This window comes from Mirounga leonina, unplaced genomic scaffold, assembly GCF_011800145.1.
Source record: "Mirounga leonina isolate KUSES-001 unplaced genomic scaffold, KU_Mleo_1.0 Mir_175, whole genome shotgun sequence".
Taxonomy (NCBI): Eukaryota; Metazoa; Chordata; class Mammalia; order Carnivora; family Phocidae; genus Mirounga; species Mirounga leonina.
Genome location: NW_023270453.1, coordinates 28,253,608 through 28,271,540, shown reverse-complemented (window position 1 = coordinate 28,271,540; position 17,933 = coordinate 28,253,608). Strand labels below are relative to the sequence as shown.

The window sequence follows — 17,933 nt, the reverse complement described above, 5'->3', positions numbered from 1 at the left end:
CACTGCCCGAGGGTTCTAGTTTCTCCCTGTCCATCTTTTGGATAATCACCATCCTAATGGGTGTGAAGTGGAGTCTCACTGTGCTTCCAGGCTTTTCTAAAAACATAGATGTTATCCTGTACCTGGAAGTGTTTGGGTTTTTTGCTTCCTGTAATACAAGACTATTTTAGTTGTAAACCATTAAAAATATTCTATCACAAGAAAATAAAAACCTTGTAACGATTTGAGATGTCTGACGTTAACTGTGTTGTAGTAATCGTTTTGCAATATATATACATAGATAAATCATTACGTTGTACACTTTTAAGTTGGTACAGCGTTATAGGTCAGTTATAGCTCAGTAAAGTTGGGGAAAACAATAGGCAGCACACCTTTCCTAAAACAAAAGGTGGAGATGATTTGATTTTTTCATTTAAATACTCTGTGTAAAAACAAATTCAGAAATTGCAAAATACTCCACTGAGTGGATGTAGCTGGTCCTTAAACCTTTACTATTTAAGTCATTTCCATTTTCCCTGTTTTTTTTTTTTTTAAAGATTTTATTTATTTATTTGACAGAGAGAGACACAGTGAGAGAGGGAACACAAGCAGGGGGAGTGGGGGAGGGAGAAGCAGGCTTCCCGCAGAGCAGGGAGCCCGATATGGGACTCGATCCCAGGACCCTGGGATCATGACCTGAGCCGAAGGCAGACACTTAATGACTGAGCCACCCAGGTGCCCTTTTTTTTTTTTTTTTTTAAAGATTTTACATTTTCCCTGTTTTTACAAAGGAATGTGGCATATCATGGGGCGTATGGGTGGCTCAAGAGGTTAAGCACCTGACTTGATTTCGGCTCAGGTCAAAGTCTCAGAGTCGTGAGATCGAGCCCCGCTTCAGGCTCTGCACGGGGTGTGGAGCCTGCCTAATATCCTCTCTCTCTCTCTCTCTCTCTCCCTCCCTACCCTCCTCTGTCACTAACACAAAAGAAGTTTGGTTTTCTTAGTTAATTTATTCCATTTCACAGGCGCAAGTAAAGCCTGTAATACAAGACTATTCCCGCAAGCTTCCAGATCAGCCCTTCATTCTGCCCAAATCTCCTGTGCCAGGCCCTGCTCAGCACTGGCCACAAAGAGGCTGATTTGGGTCCCTCTGGGGGAGGCAGGACGGCCGGTAAACCAGTGCACATGCGTACTTAGGTGACTGGGAGCAGTGAGGGGGGAGTGGGTCGCAGTGAGGAGGAGGCAGGAACAAGAGCAAGAGCGGGATGCATGTGCTGGGGCCGACCCTGATTTGATCCTAAGCGCTAGGGAAAGCCTGGAGGGTCAGAGAAAGGCAAGAACGGTGGAAGGAAGTGCGAGAGCTTTTATTTTTATACATTTTTAAAGGTTTTATTTATTTGAGAGAGAGGGCACAAGCTGAGGGTAGGAGCAGAGGGAGAGGGAGAAGCAGGCTCCCCGCTGAGCAAGGAGCTTGACAGGGGCTCGATCCCAGGACCCCGAGATCATGAGCTGAGCTGAAAGCAGATGCTTGACTGACTGAGCAACTCAGGTGCCCCAAAGTGTGGGGTCTTTTAGAAACAAGAAGAAACCACACTTTGTAATTTGTATTCAGTTGTAGTTAGAGATGCACATGTAAGGTCGTAGGTTTGTGGATTTGATTCCTGTGGTTGGAGACCCTAGTCTGGGGGAGTGTGTGGTTATGTCCCTCAGGTGTTTGGGGACGCTGGGCACCCACCATTTGGGCATAGCTGGGGTTTTCCCAGACACAAGGGCTCTGCATGCAGGAGAACACTCTCCCCGAGCCCTGACTCAGAGCCTGGGCGTCCCGGGGAGCCACCAACCCATTCAGAAGCACCAGTTCTTTGTTCAGGGGAAATGGCATGTTGTTCTTGTTTTAGGCCGACTCTCAAAAATCTGACCAGAAGCTGACCATTTCTCCCCCTGTGCACCCCTGCCATTCGGATCCACGCCGCCCTCATGTCTCCTCTGGGTTGTGGCAACCTGCTGCTTCCATGATCCTTCCTCTTCTAGAGTCTGTTCTCACAGCAGCCAAAGTGATCCTTTGTTTTTGCTTTTTGCTTTTTGTTTTTTTAAGATTTATTTATTTAGAGCTAGAGCATGAGTGGGAGGGGCAGTGGGAGAGGGAGAGAGGATCCTCAAGCAGACTCCCCACTGAGCGTGGTGCCCCGATGCAGGGCTTCGTCTCAGGATCCTGGGATCACCAAAGTGATCCTTTATTTTTATCATTTTTTATTTTTATTTTTATTTATTTTTATTTTTATTTTTTTTAAAGATTTTATTTATTTATTTGACAGAGAGAGACACAGTGAGAGAGGGAACACAAGCAGGGGGAGTCGGAGAGGGAGAAGCAGGCTTCCCACTAAACAGGGAGCCCGACGCGGGGCTCGATCCCAGGACCCTGGGATCATGACCTGAGCCGAAGGCAGACGCTTAACGACTGAGCCACCCAGGCGCCCCTTATTTTTATTTTTAAAGATTTTTTATTTATTCATTTGAGAGAGCACAAGCCAGGGGGAGTGGCAGGCAGAGGGAGAAGCAGACTCCCTGCTGAGCAGGGAGCCCAACGCGGGGCTCGATCCCAGGACCCTGAGATCACGACCTGAGCCAAAGGTAGATGCTTAACTGACTGAGCCACCCAGGCACCCCTATAAAATGTCTTAAGAGGTATTAATGATTTGACTTTGACCTCATTAAAGACAAGAATTAACTCAAATAACCCCTGGTGTTGGTCTAGTTGTAAGCTATTACTTGAGTGAACCTCACTCCTGGAGATTATGGTTATGTTGTGGGATGGGTCCCCAGAATCTTTTTGACAAGCTTGAAGCCTATTCTGAAATGCAGGCAGGCTGGAAATTTCAGATACGGACTATCAGGAGAGAAAACACCACAGTAACTCATGCCTCTGGACTTCGTGTTCCCCGGGCAAATTTTTTTGCCTAAAGAATAGGTTCTCAGCTCTGGCTCCATGTGCAGAATCACCTGGAGCGCTTTTTAAAAAATACCATTAGGGGCACCTGGGTGGCTCAGTCGTTAAGCGTCTGCCTTCGGCTCAGGTCGTGATCCCAGGGTCCTGGGATTGAGCCCCACTACCGGCTCCCTGCTCAGTGGGAAGTCTGCTTCTCCCTCTCCCTCTGCTGCTCCCCCTGCTTATGCTCACTTGCTCTCCCTCTGTCAAATAAATAAAATCTTAAAAAAGGAAATGTCATTGTCCAGGCCCGTGACCAGGCACTGCTATTGCCCGGGTCCCCCAGGTGATTCTCACGTGTAGCCTGGGTTGATGATTGCTGCCCTGAAGCATCCCCACACTGGAGGTGAGAGCCCCATTCTCACCAGTGGCAGGAAAGAGCCACCATTTCGATGTGCTGTCTGTTCCCACTACCAGCAGAGGGCACACGGAACAAATGCGTTGTTCCCTCCCCTTATTCCCTGGGCCAGAACCACAGATCTTCACTTGACCCCCGAGGGCTCCTGCAGCACGCCAGGGGGGCAGTACCTGGGATCTGTCCAAGCTCACCTGTGCTCAACCCCTGTGGATTCTGGTAGGTGCTGGGGTATCTGCATTTTTATGCTTCCCAGGTAATTCCGAGGCACCCGGGCTTTTGAGAATCTCTGGGATTTACCCTGCCTGGAAGCCATGCAGATGATAAAGCAGTTTCTCAGGAGATGCAAGTGGCCTTCAGATTCAGGCAGTGGATATATAGGCGATTCCCCCACTTTGACGACAATGCCAAAATAATAATCTAATAGAAATACCCACGCCGACTTACGAGGATGTTCACCGAATGTTTCTAATAGCTAAACGAATGAACAGCAGTGACAAAACTGGAAGTTAACAGTTGTGAGTAGGTCACATGGGTGAATAAATGTTGGCAGAGCCATACAATGGAGTCTTACATGGCCCTTAAAAAGAATTGATGTTGAGGGGCGCCTGGGTGGCTCAGTCAGTTGAGCATCCGACTCTTGGTTTCGGCTCAGGTCATGGGATTGAGCCCCGTGTTGGACTCCATGCTCAGCGAGGAATCTATTTCAGTTTCTCTCTCCCTCTGCCCCTCCCCACCATTCATAGGCTCTCTCTTTAAAATAAATAAATACATCTTTTTTTTTTTTAAGATTTTATTTATTTGACAGAGAGAGACACAGCAAGAGAGGGAACATAAGCAGGGGGAGTGGGAGAGGGAGAAGCAGGCCTCCCGCTGAGCAGGGAGCCCGATGCGGGGCTCGATCCCAGGACCCTGGGATCATGACCTGAGCCAAAGGCAGAATGAGCCACCCAGGCGCCCCAATAAATAAATACATCTTAAAAAGAAAAGAATGAGGTTGAATTATATCGGCTGATGTGGAAAGGTAACCATAGGGTAATGATAAGTGGAAGAAAAAGCAAGTCACAGAACAATATAGTTTCATGTGGTCTTATTTCTATGTTTGTACAAACCACGTAGATTCTAATTTGTTCACAGTGGTTACGGTTGGGGGTGGTAGGGGGTGGACAGGATGGAGGGAAGATGTGCACATTGAGCCTTATAACCTAATACTGTATTTAAGTTTTCACGATAGAGTATGTTGTCTATCTTAACAAATGAAGAAAAATGCTGTGAAAAACAAGGTCTCTTTCAAGTCAGCTTTCTAGGTGAAGAGAAGTTTCTCCACCATGAATTCCCATTCTGGACTTGGAAGCTGAGCTGACATTGGGAAACATTCAGTCGTGGAGATCGTTGGTGACATGGTCATGTTTGTCCCTCCTAGAGTGGTTTTCCTGGCTGTCTGCTGAGACCTGTCTGGACTCTGGGCGCCTCCGTGCCCTGGGCTGGGTATAATTTAGCTGCAGGTAGTGGGGTGGTCTATACCATGTCCGTTTCCATACGGTACTTGCTATGGACTGAAGGTGTATACCCCCCGCAAAATTCAGATGCTGAAGCCATAACCCCCAGTGTAATGGTGTTTGGAGGTGGGGCCTTTGGGAGGTGATTAGGGTCCCCATGATGGGATTCGGGCCCTTACAAATAAAGAGGCTTTCTGTATGACCTCAGGAAGGCCATGTGAGGACATCGGAGGAAGAGATCCTGACCAAGAACCTGACCATGGACTTCCAGCCTCCAGAACTGTGAGAAATACATGTTTACCGTTTAAGCCGTCCAGTGTATGGTTGTTGGGGAGGTCATCAAGAGGGCACGACTGCCAGTTGACCCTCAAACTGGCCCCGGGCAATCAGAGGCTCCTCACCCCCTGCCCTGTCCCTGGAATGCAGGTTCCGCCTGACTTCTCTGTTTCCGGAAGCTGCCCAAGGACACTTCGTTGACATGGTGATGTGTTGGTGTTGAGACCATCTGCACAGTGGACACTCCTGAACCCAGTGAAGACCTCCATATAAACTCTTAAGATTCTGGCAGGTGGGTGTGGAGACCTCCTCATCTTGCAGCTGCCCAAGACAAGCCTTGTAAGTTATTACCCCTGCCTCCTGCCTGTCTGGGGTGGCCTGCCTCTCTCCAGTCTCGCCCTGCCGTCTGTGCCTGGGGGCCAGTTCCAGTTTGCACCCGGGAAGCTCACCAGGGGGGCTGTAAGCCAATAGTGGTATTCTGTCGTAGTCACCCGAGCAGACCAATGTGGTCCCCCAGAGCACGGTGAGGTCGGCGCTATCCGGGGACATTCACAGTGTGCACAGCTGGGAGCTGGTGTCCTCCCTGCCCTGGTTACCAAAGATAAGACTTCTGTCATTCAAGGACCATGTTTAGTGCACTTCACAGCGCCCATTTGGTGGGCTTTGCTGCTTGCGGGGGTGGGGGGGCAGCCTGGGGTGAACTGCCCAGACGACCGGGGGTGGGGGCTTTCGTTTTGCTGCTGCTTTGTGACTTAAGGACTTGTGAGTCCCCATGTGGAAAGCACCAGGGTCCCTCTGAGCCCCAGGCAGAGTCCAACTTTTATGGCCTTGTTTTGATCCTGTGGCATTCAACTATAAAATCCTGCCCAGTTAATCAGGGACCATACCACCTGGCCATGTTTGTACCAACGCTGGTGCCAAAACATCCGCTTCACCGATTAACAGTTGAGATAGACCCCGGCACTCATTCGGGCTTGTATCTGTTTCGGGAAAGAGACTTAGTATCTACGAGTAGGAACTTAACTTTGACGGAAATATATCATTCTTTGGACACTGTATGTCCTGCCACATTGTATGTGGGTCAGCTGTGACCCATTAGAGGAGTTCTCTCCGTGCCTTGGGTTCTTCACCTGGGAAGCAGCGATGACCGTAGCACCCACCTAGGGTGGTGGGAGGACTGACTACCTGGAATACACTTAAAATAGTGCTCGGTCCAGGGGAGTATTTGATAAGTGCTAGCGAGCGTTACTGTTAGCAGCCTCCTTTTGTAGAGGAGGTTCGGAGACGTGAAGAGACTTGCTCAAGCTAGAAAGCAGCAGAGTTAGGTCATTCCCCCGCAGCATCCTGCCTCCCCAGCACCGAAGGAGAACAGAAAGTAGAAAACAGTGTCTGTTTTGAACAGAGAGTATTTGACCTTGAGGTTTTGGTGCCTTCCACTACCCACTCTAGTAAGTTACTTTAAGAGCTCACATGAATGCCGACCAGTTCAGGTTGACTTTCCAAGGCTAGTGGGCAGACTGGTAGCTAGGCTGGCCGTGAGAAGGGTCCTGGAGTGGAAGACAGTCCCCACCCTCACCCAATCCGAAGCTGACTGCATGTGTCTACACACACGTTTGTTTATACACTAATAGACCATCTTTCATACAGCTGTGTGTTTCAGATCCTGGCTTCCAAGCTGTGTGATTTTCAGCAGTTCCCCCAACGTCCCTGAGCTTGTTTCCTCATCTTGAAAACAGGCATACGAATACATAGCTCATAGGTTTTCCTGAAAATTATAAAGATCCCGCAGAATATGCATGCACATAGTAGATGCTCAACAAATGATAACTGTCATTTCTAGATGTGATGATTATGATTTTTAAAAAGATTTTATTTATTTGACAGAGGGAGCACAAGCAGGGGGAGCGACAGGCAGAGGGAGAGGGAGAAGCAGGCTCCCCGCTGAGCAGGGAGCCCGATGCGGGGTGTGATCCCAGGACCCTGGGATCGTGACCTGAGCCGAAGGCAGATGCTTAACGACTGAGCCACCCAGGCGCCCCACTATATGTGATTATTTTAAAAACATGTTTAATGGTAAATCTTATCTTCCAAGAGAATTCTCTTATAGACATGCTGCGTGTCCAAAGTGGAGGAAGCCTGGAAAACGATGGGACCCACGCCTTGCCTAGTTTTACAGGGTCGCTGACACAGCTGGGAGCGTTGGTAAGGCAGGAGCCCACGAGCCCCGGTCCAGGTCGGGCCGCCAAGTTGCCCTGACTGTACTAGATTCCTGACTGGTCTCTCGGCCTCCCCGTCCTTTCCAGGAGCGCTCAGCACGGTGGGTGACCCCCCTGCTCCCAACCTGCGGCGCCTGAGCCACAATGTGGAAATGCCGTGCCTCTGAGCAGGGCGGGAGAGGCCCTTTGCAGCCGACCCCTGCGTGTTTCTTTGGTCCGGTCTCTGGCTCCTGTGGTCCTCTCTCTGATCGCACCACAGAATGCCTGCCCTCACCCTGCCGTCGTGCCTCCAGTTAGCTTTGCTCTCGGCCTGGACTGCCTTCCGTCCCTCCTCAGAGTCACTGCAGCAGTTCCGACTCGACCTTGAAGATGGAACTCAGGGACCTAACTTCTACTCCAACTTTGGGACCTGCCCTTTGTGCCTCTACAGCAGCCAGGGTCTGCCTGTATTCCGGTCCCTACACTGTGGCTTGCTATGACCTCTGCCCTGCCGGAAGATGACCTGAGTGTAAGGACCACGCTTTGTCCACCCCTGTGCCCCTGTCACATGGTAAGTCCTCGATGAGCTTTGGTGAGGTTAATGGCCTCACGGTGCTTCCTGAGCCCAAGGCAGACTTATGCAGCCAGAGGAATCCCCCAAGGCCTCCCTAAGCGGTATGTAATTGGTGCTTAACATGTACTTGTCAGGCAATGACTTAACAAAACTTTCCAACCCCAAAAAGGCCACGTTCATGCTGATGTTTCCATTATAAATTTTTTTTTAATTAAGAATACTGATTAACAACAGGAAACAGATTTAATTCACGGAATTGTGCATATGGTCATCAGTTACATTGTGACATGTTAATTTCTTTATCATTTATTGGCACTGTCAACAGAATACTGTAAACAAGATCACTTTGAATGTGTAAGTCGGCGGAGCTCCCTAGCTATGGTTCTCTACCATGAGCTGATATACGTATGTGTATATATATGTGTGTGTGTGTGTGTGTGTGTGTATGTATAGAGATAGGTATAGATATACAGGTATATTAATGTTGTGCACACTTTTGCATGGTTACTGAGTGTCAGTAAAAATTATAAAAAAAACACCCATTTATAATAAAAGTGAGGATGTGCTAAGACTTGCTATTACAGGACCTTGTTTTCTGTAAAAGTGACAAGACTTGCTAGAGATAGTTACTAAAGTCTATGGCACTGATGAGCGATGGATTCATTCCCAGACCGTCGGCCACAGAAGCACTCCACGGGCCCCACCCTAGTCAGCCACCTGTCAGCTGGGCTCCCCGTTTTTACCCACCTCTCTCCCTACAATTGTGAGCCCTGCCGAGAGTCTTTTCCTTCAGATTCTTCCAGCTATACCCCCACCCCCAAAAGAGGATGCCTCAGGAACTCATGTGATGCCCTGAGCCAACAAGAGTGTGTTGAAAAATGGCTTAAAAAGTTTCACGAGAAGTAACTTCCCTTGGTAAGGAGTGAATAAGTCTGGAAATGACTTTCCAGGTAAAATGATTCGTTTCTCTATGATTGCCCCGTGGGAGAGAACAAAATATTTATAGCCACTCTCTCCACCGAAGAGAGCTGAGTTTCTAGTTGCGCCCTGGCTTGAAAACTTTTTGGACTCCGGGACCTTACCGCATGTTTGCACCCAATGCTGAAGTTCTCCAGAGAAAGCATACTTATGCCAATAAATGAATTATGGTTTGGTTCGCATCTGATTTGTTTGTTAAATAAGGCCTTAATCTTGGGATATTGCCTGTGGAACCTGGATCCCCAGTGGAAGGTGTGAGACTATGAACTGATGTGCCTTGAACGTGCTGTCCCCTTTTGTGTGACACTCCTCCTCGCCTTGTCTGCTTGGAGAACTCTTGCTCATTCTACCAAACCCTGCTCAAATGTTACTTTCTCCCTGAAACCTCCTGAGCCTGCCTGGCACTCCCTCTGATTTCCCGACGTTCCCATACATCTGTCACAGCACTTGCCACTCGGCTTGGATTGCTGGTTGAAGAGTCTGTGGTCCCCGATGAGATGGGAGTCCCTGGACAGCAGGGACCATGTTGTATTCCTAGTGCTTAGGGCTGGGCCTGGGGCAGGGGAGGGACTTAGCGAAAGTTCCATGAAGGAATGACAGAATAGAGAGATGACCATCCGAGCGAGTGGTACCCGGCACAGAGGGGGGCAGACACCTCCGTTCAGCTGGCAGAGCAAACAGCCTCACACTGACACTGACACAATCCTTCTGAAGAGCAACGGTTTGCACGGACCACGAGATGCGGCGTGCGCCAGAGTCCACGGATCTGACCGCGTCTGTCAGACATGCTAGTGCCTTTCCTTCTCTACAAACGTAGGCTGAGGACCACTTGGAACAGTGGAAGCAGAAAAGAAAAAGAAACCACTACCACCAGCTTGAGGTGTTTGGATGATTAAGTTATTAGAAGAGCAAAGTGCTGGACTGAAAACCCTGGTGTGTCCATCTCCCGAGACAGCCGAGCCGGCAGGGGGAGGCAGAGCGTTTCCCTCGGGGCAGGGGTTACAGCGGGGCCTCCCGAGTCTGCCCACTAAACACCACTCCACTGCTGGGGGACAACCGGAGGCTCTTTGTAGGACATCGGAAGTCCAGTCGGTTCCAAGAATGTCTCGCCTCCAGAAGAGGCCCCTTGGCCTCCACCACCGTCCAACTAAGCATTTAACTCATCTGCCTGGTAAGTTACATCCTGCTCTCCATCAGGAAAACCTGTAATCTGGAGCGGCAAGTACAAGGAAACCACCTTGAACCAACAGGCAATCTTTTCTGCATGGTGCTCTGGTGGCTTGAGTTCACGGTGCTTCCCTCAAGAAATCTAGTTCAGCAACTGGTTGCCCGTGCTGGACAGCTTCGCACAGCTCTGCCGTCCAGTGAGGCCTGCTCAGGAGTGGAGCAGAGGCCCCCGGGGCGAGGGGTCCACGGGTCAGACCCCTGATGACCGGGGAGACAAGAGGAGGTGGCTCTGCTGCCCCAGGGCCTGGGCTTCCGCTCCCGGGTGACTGGCTTGTGCCTCTGCCCTTTTGGCTCCTGTGTTCCCCGTGGATGCCCAGGCTGCAGTCCCCCCCACCTCCGAGGACTGGGATGACATTTAACAGAGGGGACAGAGTTGGGGGAATGGAGAGTGGCGAGTAAGAAGTGCCAGAGCTGCCACCCAGAGATTCTCCAAGGCCAAGGCCAAGCCCCATCAAGGATGGAATTCACAGTTTAGAGGATCCCCAGATGCACTGAGTGGAGCGGCCCGAGTCATCAGGAGGCCACAGGACCCCTTCCCACACTGCAAGCTCCAGCCTAATGTTCCTACTGTCCTGCCCTTGTGTGATTTGTCCTGTCCTTTGCTGAACTATGCATGGGACCTTCTCAGAGCTCCAGAGCCGGGCGGGAGGGGGCGACCATGTGGGGAGCCCGCATGGTCAACCACGCAGTGTGGCACTTGAGAGGGACTGGAACCCAGAAGTCCCAGCCCCCATCCCGGGTGCAGCTGTATTCCCTTCCTGGCTTCCAAAGACACTGTTGGGGTCAAGGTGGGCACATATATGGCCAGGACCCTCATGGCCCTGCTGAAGACGATGTCCAGGGCTCATGCAGACTTTCTGGGCTTAGACCCATGTGCGTCATTGGCTCTGCAGGGAGGAAAATCAAAACCAGCCCTTCCCGCCTGTCCCCACCCCCCAAAGCCATCACAAACACCCCCTCCCCACAAAGAACCCTTCAGTTTACGCATTCGCCTCTGATACTTTAAGTGAAAACATGAATTAGGCAAACTAATCAATTTGACAACAGTTGAGATCGGGGCTTTCTCAGAGCGTAGTGGAAATGGCTTCTTTACTTGAAGTCTGCTAAGATGTCGCTGAAAATATTGAGGAACAGGTGCGCGTGGTGATCCCTGAAGACCAGAGTGGGGCGGAACCGAATGGATCTGTCCCCGCAGCCTCCCAACACCACGCCTGAAAGCAGAGGCGGGGGGTGCGGTCAGCGGCCTGGGCGCCAGCCGGGGGCTGCACATCTTCCTTCCGTCCAGCTTCCGTCTGTCCTTCCACCCACCCCGCCGGCCGTTCTCTCCTTCCCTCCCTCCCACCTTGAATGCCTGCTCTGCTGCCCCTGAACCAGGCCCACTGAGACCTGCCTTCCAGAAACTCATGGTGGGGTCAGGAAGGAAAGAAGCAAACGGAGGGGATGCAGTGCGGGCAGCCGGCAGCAGGTGCAAGGGGCACAGCTGTCACCAGGGGTGGTCGGGCCTGCTGATTTTAAAGGGTGTCTTGCACACTGACTGGCTGGGTGTTCTGGTCAAGGTCTCGTAGCACCCCCGAAACAGCTTTCTCATTACAGAGGAGATGAGTTACCCCTGCTCCTCGGGAATTCTGAGATGGAGCAGTGAAGGGGCTGAGTCTTGCTTGACCCATCTCAGGCCCTCTGATGCACACTTTGACCCCCCTGAGCCTCTCCCATGGCTTCCCATAGCTCAGGAAGAAGCTGGGACTCTTGAACGGGCTCCACAGGCCCAGGTGACATGCGCCTGGCAGCCCCTCCCCACACTCCGTTCCAGACGCTTCTCTGCCTCTGTGGGCTCCATCCTGCCTCAGGAATTGCACACGTGCCTCCCTCTGCCCGAATGCCCTTCCTCATCTTTACCTGGCCAGCCCTGGCTCACCTGGCTGGACCTAAGGTAAAATGCCTCTTCCTCAAGGAAGCCTCCCCTGATTTCCTGGTCTCCACACTCCTCCCCCCCCGACCCCCCCCCCCCCTTCCCCCGTCCCCCCCCCCCCCCCCCCCCCCCCCCCCCCGCTATTCCATCCTTAGCCTCCTTTCCTTCTTCCTAGGATGCAGAACTACAACCTATGGTTTATGAAACGCCATCTCACATGGTCCTTCCTGCTAGACCCTGAGCTCCTTGAAGGAAGGGCCCCAATGGTCTCGTTCCTTCATCATCTCAGTTCTCTCCTCTGTTAGTGCAACTCACCACCAGGTGAATATCTATCGAGTGAATGAATAAGGAAGTCTGCTGGCCACTTCCCCTTCTTTTGAGAAAGAGCACTCAGACTGTTTTCAGCCCCGCAAATCCCCTGCCTCCCTGCGCCCCGCGGTGCACCCTCCCCAGGTGACCTGGGTCCCTGATGTGGCTCAGCTTCCAGTCCTGTTCACTTACCTTTGTTTCTGGCTATTAAAATGAGTTTATTCCGTATGGTTTCATCAGGAGTGTCGAAGGAGCAGAAGGTGCCTCGTCCTCTCACTCTGCTGATGAACTGGGGGTACCGGGCCTGCAGTGGGGGGAAAGGCTGCATCAAAGCCCGTCACCCAGGCAGCAGCCGGGCTGCGAGCAGCTCCTCACGTGCCCCCCAGGGTCTGGCCTTCGGGCCTCTGCACGTCCGGCACAACGGCCGTGGGGTTACGGGCTCTGGCTCTGTACACATCCAGTCCTGAGTCCAGAACCTGCTCTGTGTCTTTCTCCTGATGCACCCTGGGGCCAGTCGCGGAAGTGGCCCGTGCCTCAGTTTCCTCTTCCGTAAACCCAAGGATGCAAATGCTCTTGCCCCCCACACGCTACGGTGGGAATTTAGTGACACAGATTTCTATGTCAGGCGCAGGGCTTAGCACTTGGCAGGTGCTCAGAGGATGTTAGCCATCTCTGTCAGCGCTTCTAGAAAACCTGTGAATCTGAGGAGAGGACGCTCATCCTCACTCTAGGCTCTGTGACTGGGTACTGGGTTGAACAGTGCTCCCCTCCCCAAATTCACGTCCACCTGGAACCTGTGCATGTGATCTTACTTTGAAGTAGAGTCTTTGCCGATGCAATTAGTTAGGTTAAGGGGAGGTCACACTGGATTAGGGTGGCCCTAACTCCAAGGATTGGCATCCTTACATGAGGGAGATCTGGACAGAGACGCGGGCACATGGGAACACTGGGGGCAGAGGCCAGAATGCATACCCACAAGCCAGAGGACACCCAGGATTGCTGGCTGCCACCAGCAGCCGGGAGAGGTGTGGGGTGGAATCTCCCTCCACGCTTCCAGAAAGAATCCCTACGTATGCTGCTGTCTCGATTTCAGACTTCTGGTCTCCAGAATGGTAAGAGAACCAGTTCTTGTTTTAAACCACCCAGCTTGTGGCCGTTTGTTCCAGCAGCCCGAGGAAGCTACTGCAGTCGGCCGGCGTAGAAGATCTTTGTTCTTCCCCACTCTGTTGTTCATGTGAAGGAAGGATAATCGACAGGGCTTGCGTGACCCCAAATAATCTCAGGGCAGGGGCGCCTGGTGGCTCTGTCAGTTAAGCATCCGACTCTTGATCTGAGCTCAGGTCATGATCTTAGGGTCGTGGGATCGATTCTCCCTCTGCCCCTCTCCCTGCTCTCTCTCAAATAAATAAATCTTAAAAAACATAATCTCAGGGCACTGGGGGCAGAGCCAAGGGGCAAGTGTCATCTCACTGGTGGGAAGTGGAGATAAAGCCACATTCTGGTGGTAATAACTGGGCCCATATGTGTGCCAGGCACTTACATGCAAGGTCTTGAATCCTCACTCCACCAGCAGAGGAGACCATACGATCTCCACAGATGGGGAAACTGAGGCTTGGAAGTGACTGCAGTACTTCCTCTGTTCTTTCGTGCACGTGCTGACTGGCTGGAGGGTCTCACTTTACCCCTTCAGCGTCTGGGCCACCCGGGGACCCCCCAGAACATGGATTTTGAAGTCCACCAGAATCAGGTTCCAGTTGGTGGACTGGGTGCCATATGGAAGCTGTGTCACTTTGAACAAGCTAACGACCCCTCCATGCCTCAGTTCCCTCATCTGTGAAACTGGCTACACTCACGTATCCCTGCTGGACTTCACCCCACGGGCGACTAAGAGCCCCTGTTCCAGGCCGGGCATGCAGCAGGCGCTCAATAAACAGAGGCTGTTACAACTACTGACTGACCCCCCTTCCCCACCACCCCTGCCATCGCCCTTGGTGGTTCTGCTCAGGCCATGGGCGGCTGGGCCCTCCAGCTCCGGGCAGAAGGGCTCTTTGTGACCATCAGCTGGGGAGGGTCAGCCGACCTCCAGCCTCAGCCTGCTGCGTGTGTTCCCGCCGGCCCGCCCCGTCTGGGCGAGTCCTGTGTTGGGTGAGGGGAGGGTGTTGGGCAGGGAGCACCACATAACAAAGACACGCGGTAAGAACAGAGCTGTGCTGTCCCACGCGGCAGCCACGCGTGGCCTGAGATGTGGCAAGTGCTACTGGAGCCGTGCTGTCCGTGTAAGGTCCGGGCTGGGTTTCCAAGTCTTAGTGAAGAATACGAAATCCAGCAGCGACTATTTTCTGTATTGACGGCAGGCTGAAATCATCGTATGGATGTAATGAGTTATGTAAAATACATTATTACTAACTTTGCGTCCTTCCTTTTTACTGTCGGTCTGCTATTAGAACGTTTAAAGTTGCTTCTGGGGCTTGTCCCGTTGGACAGCGCTGCTGGGAGTGGTACGTGTAAGAGGACAAGAGCGACGAGGGCCAAGGTGACAAGTCGGGGGAATGTAAGTGGGGCGTTTGCGAGGCTTCTCAGAGGACAGATGCCTGAACTTAAGAGAGCCAGGGGCTGGGAGTGGGGGAGGGATGGGCCCTACAGAAACAGCACGGGAGAGCAGGTACAATACCATGCTGGCAGGTGGATGGTGGGGACGGTGGGGAGCCACGGGTGGGGGTCTGGGAGGGGTACCTGGAGGTCCAGCAGCCCCGTCAGCAGGGCCTTCCCGGCATGCGCTGCGTTGTTCAGCAGGTCCTCCCGCTTGATGATGTTGATGACCTCGGCCAGCAGCAGGTTCTTGGACGGGTCCCCCAGCCAGGTGTTAAAGATCCGGTACGGCTGGAACGAGGCACAGGGTGTCGCCAAGGGTTCACGCACAGGCCCACCCTGGAGGGGCCCGCTTCCCTCAGACACATTTGTCCCTCCTTAGGAGGAGAGAAACTAGCCCAGCGAGCATCTACCAAGGCCAGGGAGGGTAACGCACATCATCTCACTGAATTCTTCCTGAAACAACAACCCTCTAGCTAGGTGCTACTGTTAGGGAGACCAAGTCGGCCCATGCCCTGGACAATGCCTCGGTCCTGGTGCAACCACGATAGTTGGCCCTTAACTACTATAATCCTCATTTTATAGAAGAGGAGCCAAGGTTCTGAGAGGTTAGGTGATTTGACCCAGAAAATATAGGTGGCAGAGTTGAGTGGAGCACACCCAGCAGGCAGAGGCTGGAGGTCAGCTGACCCTCCCCAGCTAATGGTCACAAAGAGCCCTTCTGCCCAGAGCTGGAGGGTCCAGCCGCCCGTGGCCTGAGCAGACTCAAACTGTGAGTCTGACTCACAATGACCACCGATTTATTCCTCCATGAATTATTCAGGTGTCAGTGCAGCCAACTAAAACACTTCCCAGCGTCCCTCGCAGACAGGAGTGGACATGTGGACTGGATCTTGGTCAAAGTATTAGAAATAGAAATGTGGGATTTCTGGGAAGGCTGCTTTATAAAGACAAGAAGGGAGCCACTTCGTCCTTCCCTCCTTTTTCCTTCCTACTGTCTGGAATTGATATGTGATGGCTGGAGCTCCAGCAGTGATTTTGGATCCTGAGGCAATCTTGAGGGTGGAAAGCACATACAGGAATGGTGGAAGAAAAGATCCCGGGCCCCTGATAACTGTGTGTGTGTATGTGTGTGTATGAGAACCGCTCTGTAAATCTCGAAGTACAGTGTAGTGGTTTAGAGCATGGGCTCCTCGTTTGAATCCTGGCTTTGTCACTTAACAGGCTGTGTGACCTTGGACAACTTACTTAAAACCCCTCCGTGCCTGATTCTTCATTGGTAAAATGGGAGAGAAAAATAACACCTACTTGGTTAGATTGTTGTAAGGATTAAAAGGACATGAGAAGTACTTAGAACTGGGCCAGGCACAGAGCCGATGCTCAGTTCACAGCAGCAGCTCTTAACAACATTATCGTATGGGCACACAGAAATCAGGAGCCTGACAGTGGGCTGCGAGGAAGTTGCCCTGAACAGATCTGGCTGATCATAACCACTGGCTCATTACATTGGTAAGAAGTGGGTGTCAGGGGCCCTATGTGACCTGGTGGGGGTCCACTCAGCTCTGGGTTTGGAGAAAGGAGTGGTGGTGAGCCAGGAGAGGGCGGCGGCTACTCACAGCATTGGGCCTGAACTCCTCTTTGTGGAAGAAGCCCCCGGTCATCATCTTCTTGCTGAAGGTCATCACGTCTGCGGGGTCGGCCAAGCCCCAGTGCTCGTGGGCCCAGAACTTGCCGGTGCAGCCCCCTCCTGTCTGGACCTCGTCCACCAAGAAGGCACAGCCATGCTGGCCAAGAAGGGAGAGAAGGAGCAAATCAACACCCACCACTGTCAACCAGCATCCAGCCAGAGATGCACGGCCTTCTGGTCTGTGAATCAGGCCCCTGCTCCTGGGCCTTGCACAGCAGCTCCGTTGGAGCTGGACCTGAATCTGTCCTCAGACTGCTGAGATGGAACAGGACTGTAACATCGAGTACGCCCTGAACCCATGCACAGCGACGTTGCATTTGGCTTCAGGCCCCGAGCAAGTAAGCGGACTCCCTCTGCGGGCCGGCAGTCCCAGCAGAGAGGCCCAGACCTGCCCCCCAGGCTCCAGCTGTCCTGTCTGCCAGTTCGACTCACCACCCTGACTGCTAGTTACTGAGTATTTGTGTTTAGAGCAGCTCCTGTCTCACTGGTGGGATGTGCCAGTTGCACGTGCACGAGATATTAAACACGTGATACTAGCGTAGAGTCTGCTCATTTTGCATCTGTTGAGTGTGGACCACACTGGGCTGAAAGATGAGGTGGGGTCTGTAGAGAGAAAAGGAGGCGGCTGAGGCCTTCCCAGGCGTCCCTGGATTGGGAAAGTCCCTGACTAACATGGCAGGGTGGAGGCTGGTTCTGCAGTGAGATTTGAGGGAGAAACTCCCGACCTTGCCCCTGCCTCCAACGCCTCTATCTGTGAGGCCACCAGGCAGCCTCTGACCATCTGGACACGTGCGAGGACCCCAGAGCTGACCCTTTGCTCCGGAAAACCAGCTGGAGAGGGTCCATGGCCCCGACCAGCCCCAGCCCCATGCACTGACCTTCCTGGAGATGTCTCTCAGCTTCCGGAAGAAGTCGTCAGACGCGTGGTTGTCTCCACCCTCAGACTGGATGGGCTCCACGATGATCCCGGCCACCGTCTTCTTCTTTTTCCGATATTTCACAATCAGATCCTCCACCTGCATTCCCGGGGGCAAGTAACAGTGGTTGGCGGAAGCCCTAGTAGGGCAGCGTCCACGGCTGGGCAGGTGGTCCACCCCCACCCCGAAGTGACGCCAGAACACGTGTTCATGTGCACTTCTGGTGAAGACTGTGGCATCCTTTCGGAGCCGCTTGTGTGGGTGGGAATGTGTCCTACTTGGGTCTGGTGCTAGCACCTGCGGGGGAGAAACTAAGGACTCGGGCCACAGAGGGACTGAATGAGACCACCCAGCACAGGGTCTGGCGTATGGGAAGCGGTTGCTGCCGTCACCTCAAGTACATACTATCACTACTGTATCGTTAGTGTGATAATATTACTGGTAGAAGAATCC

At 52.4% G+C, this 17,933-nt stretch overlaps 1 protein-coding gene across 1 annotated transcript in view; it reads right to left on the bottom strand.

The window, feature by feature from the left end:
- Positions 1 to 8,062: 8,062 nt before the first annotated feature.
- ABAT (4-aminobutyrate aminotransferase) overlaps positions 8,063 to 17,933 on the bottom strand; it is an 84,130-nt gene continuing 74,259 nt past the window's right edge. The window contains exons 12-16 of the mRNA XM_035022239.1: positions 17,442 to 17,579; positions 16,493 to 16,660; positions 15,021 to 15,167; positions 12,480 to 12,591; positions 8,063 to 11,280 (exon numbers count right to left, since the gene is read on the bottom strand). Of these exons, the coding sequence (XP_034878130.1) occupies positions 11,159 to 11,280; positions 12,480 to 12,591; positions 15,021 to 15,167; positions 16,493 to 16,660; positions 17,442 to 17,579 (687 nt within the window). The 3' untranslated portion in view covers positions 8,063 to 11,158. The remainder of the gene's footprint in view (positions 11,281 to 12,479; positions 12,592 to 15,020; positions 15,168 to 16,492; positions 16,661 to 17,441; positions 17,580 to 17,933) is intronic.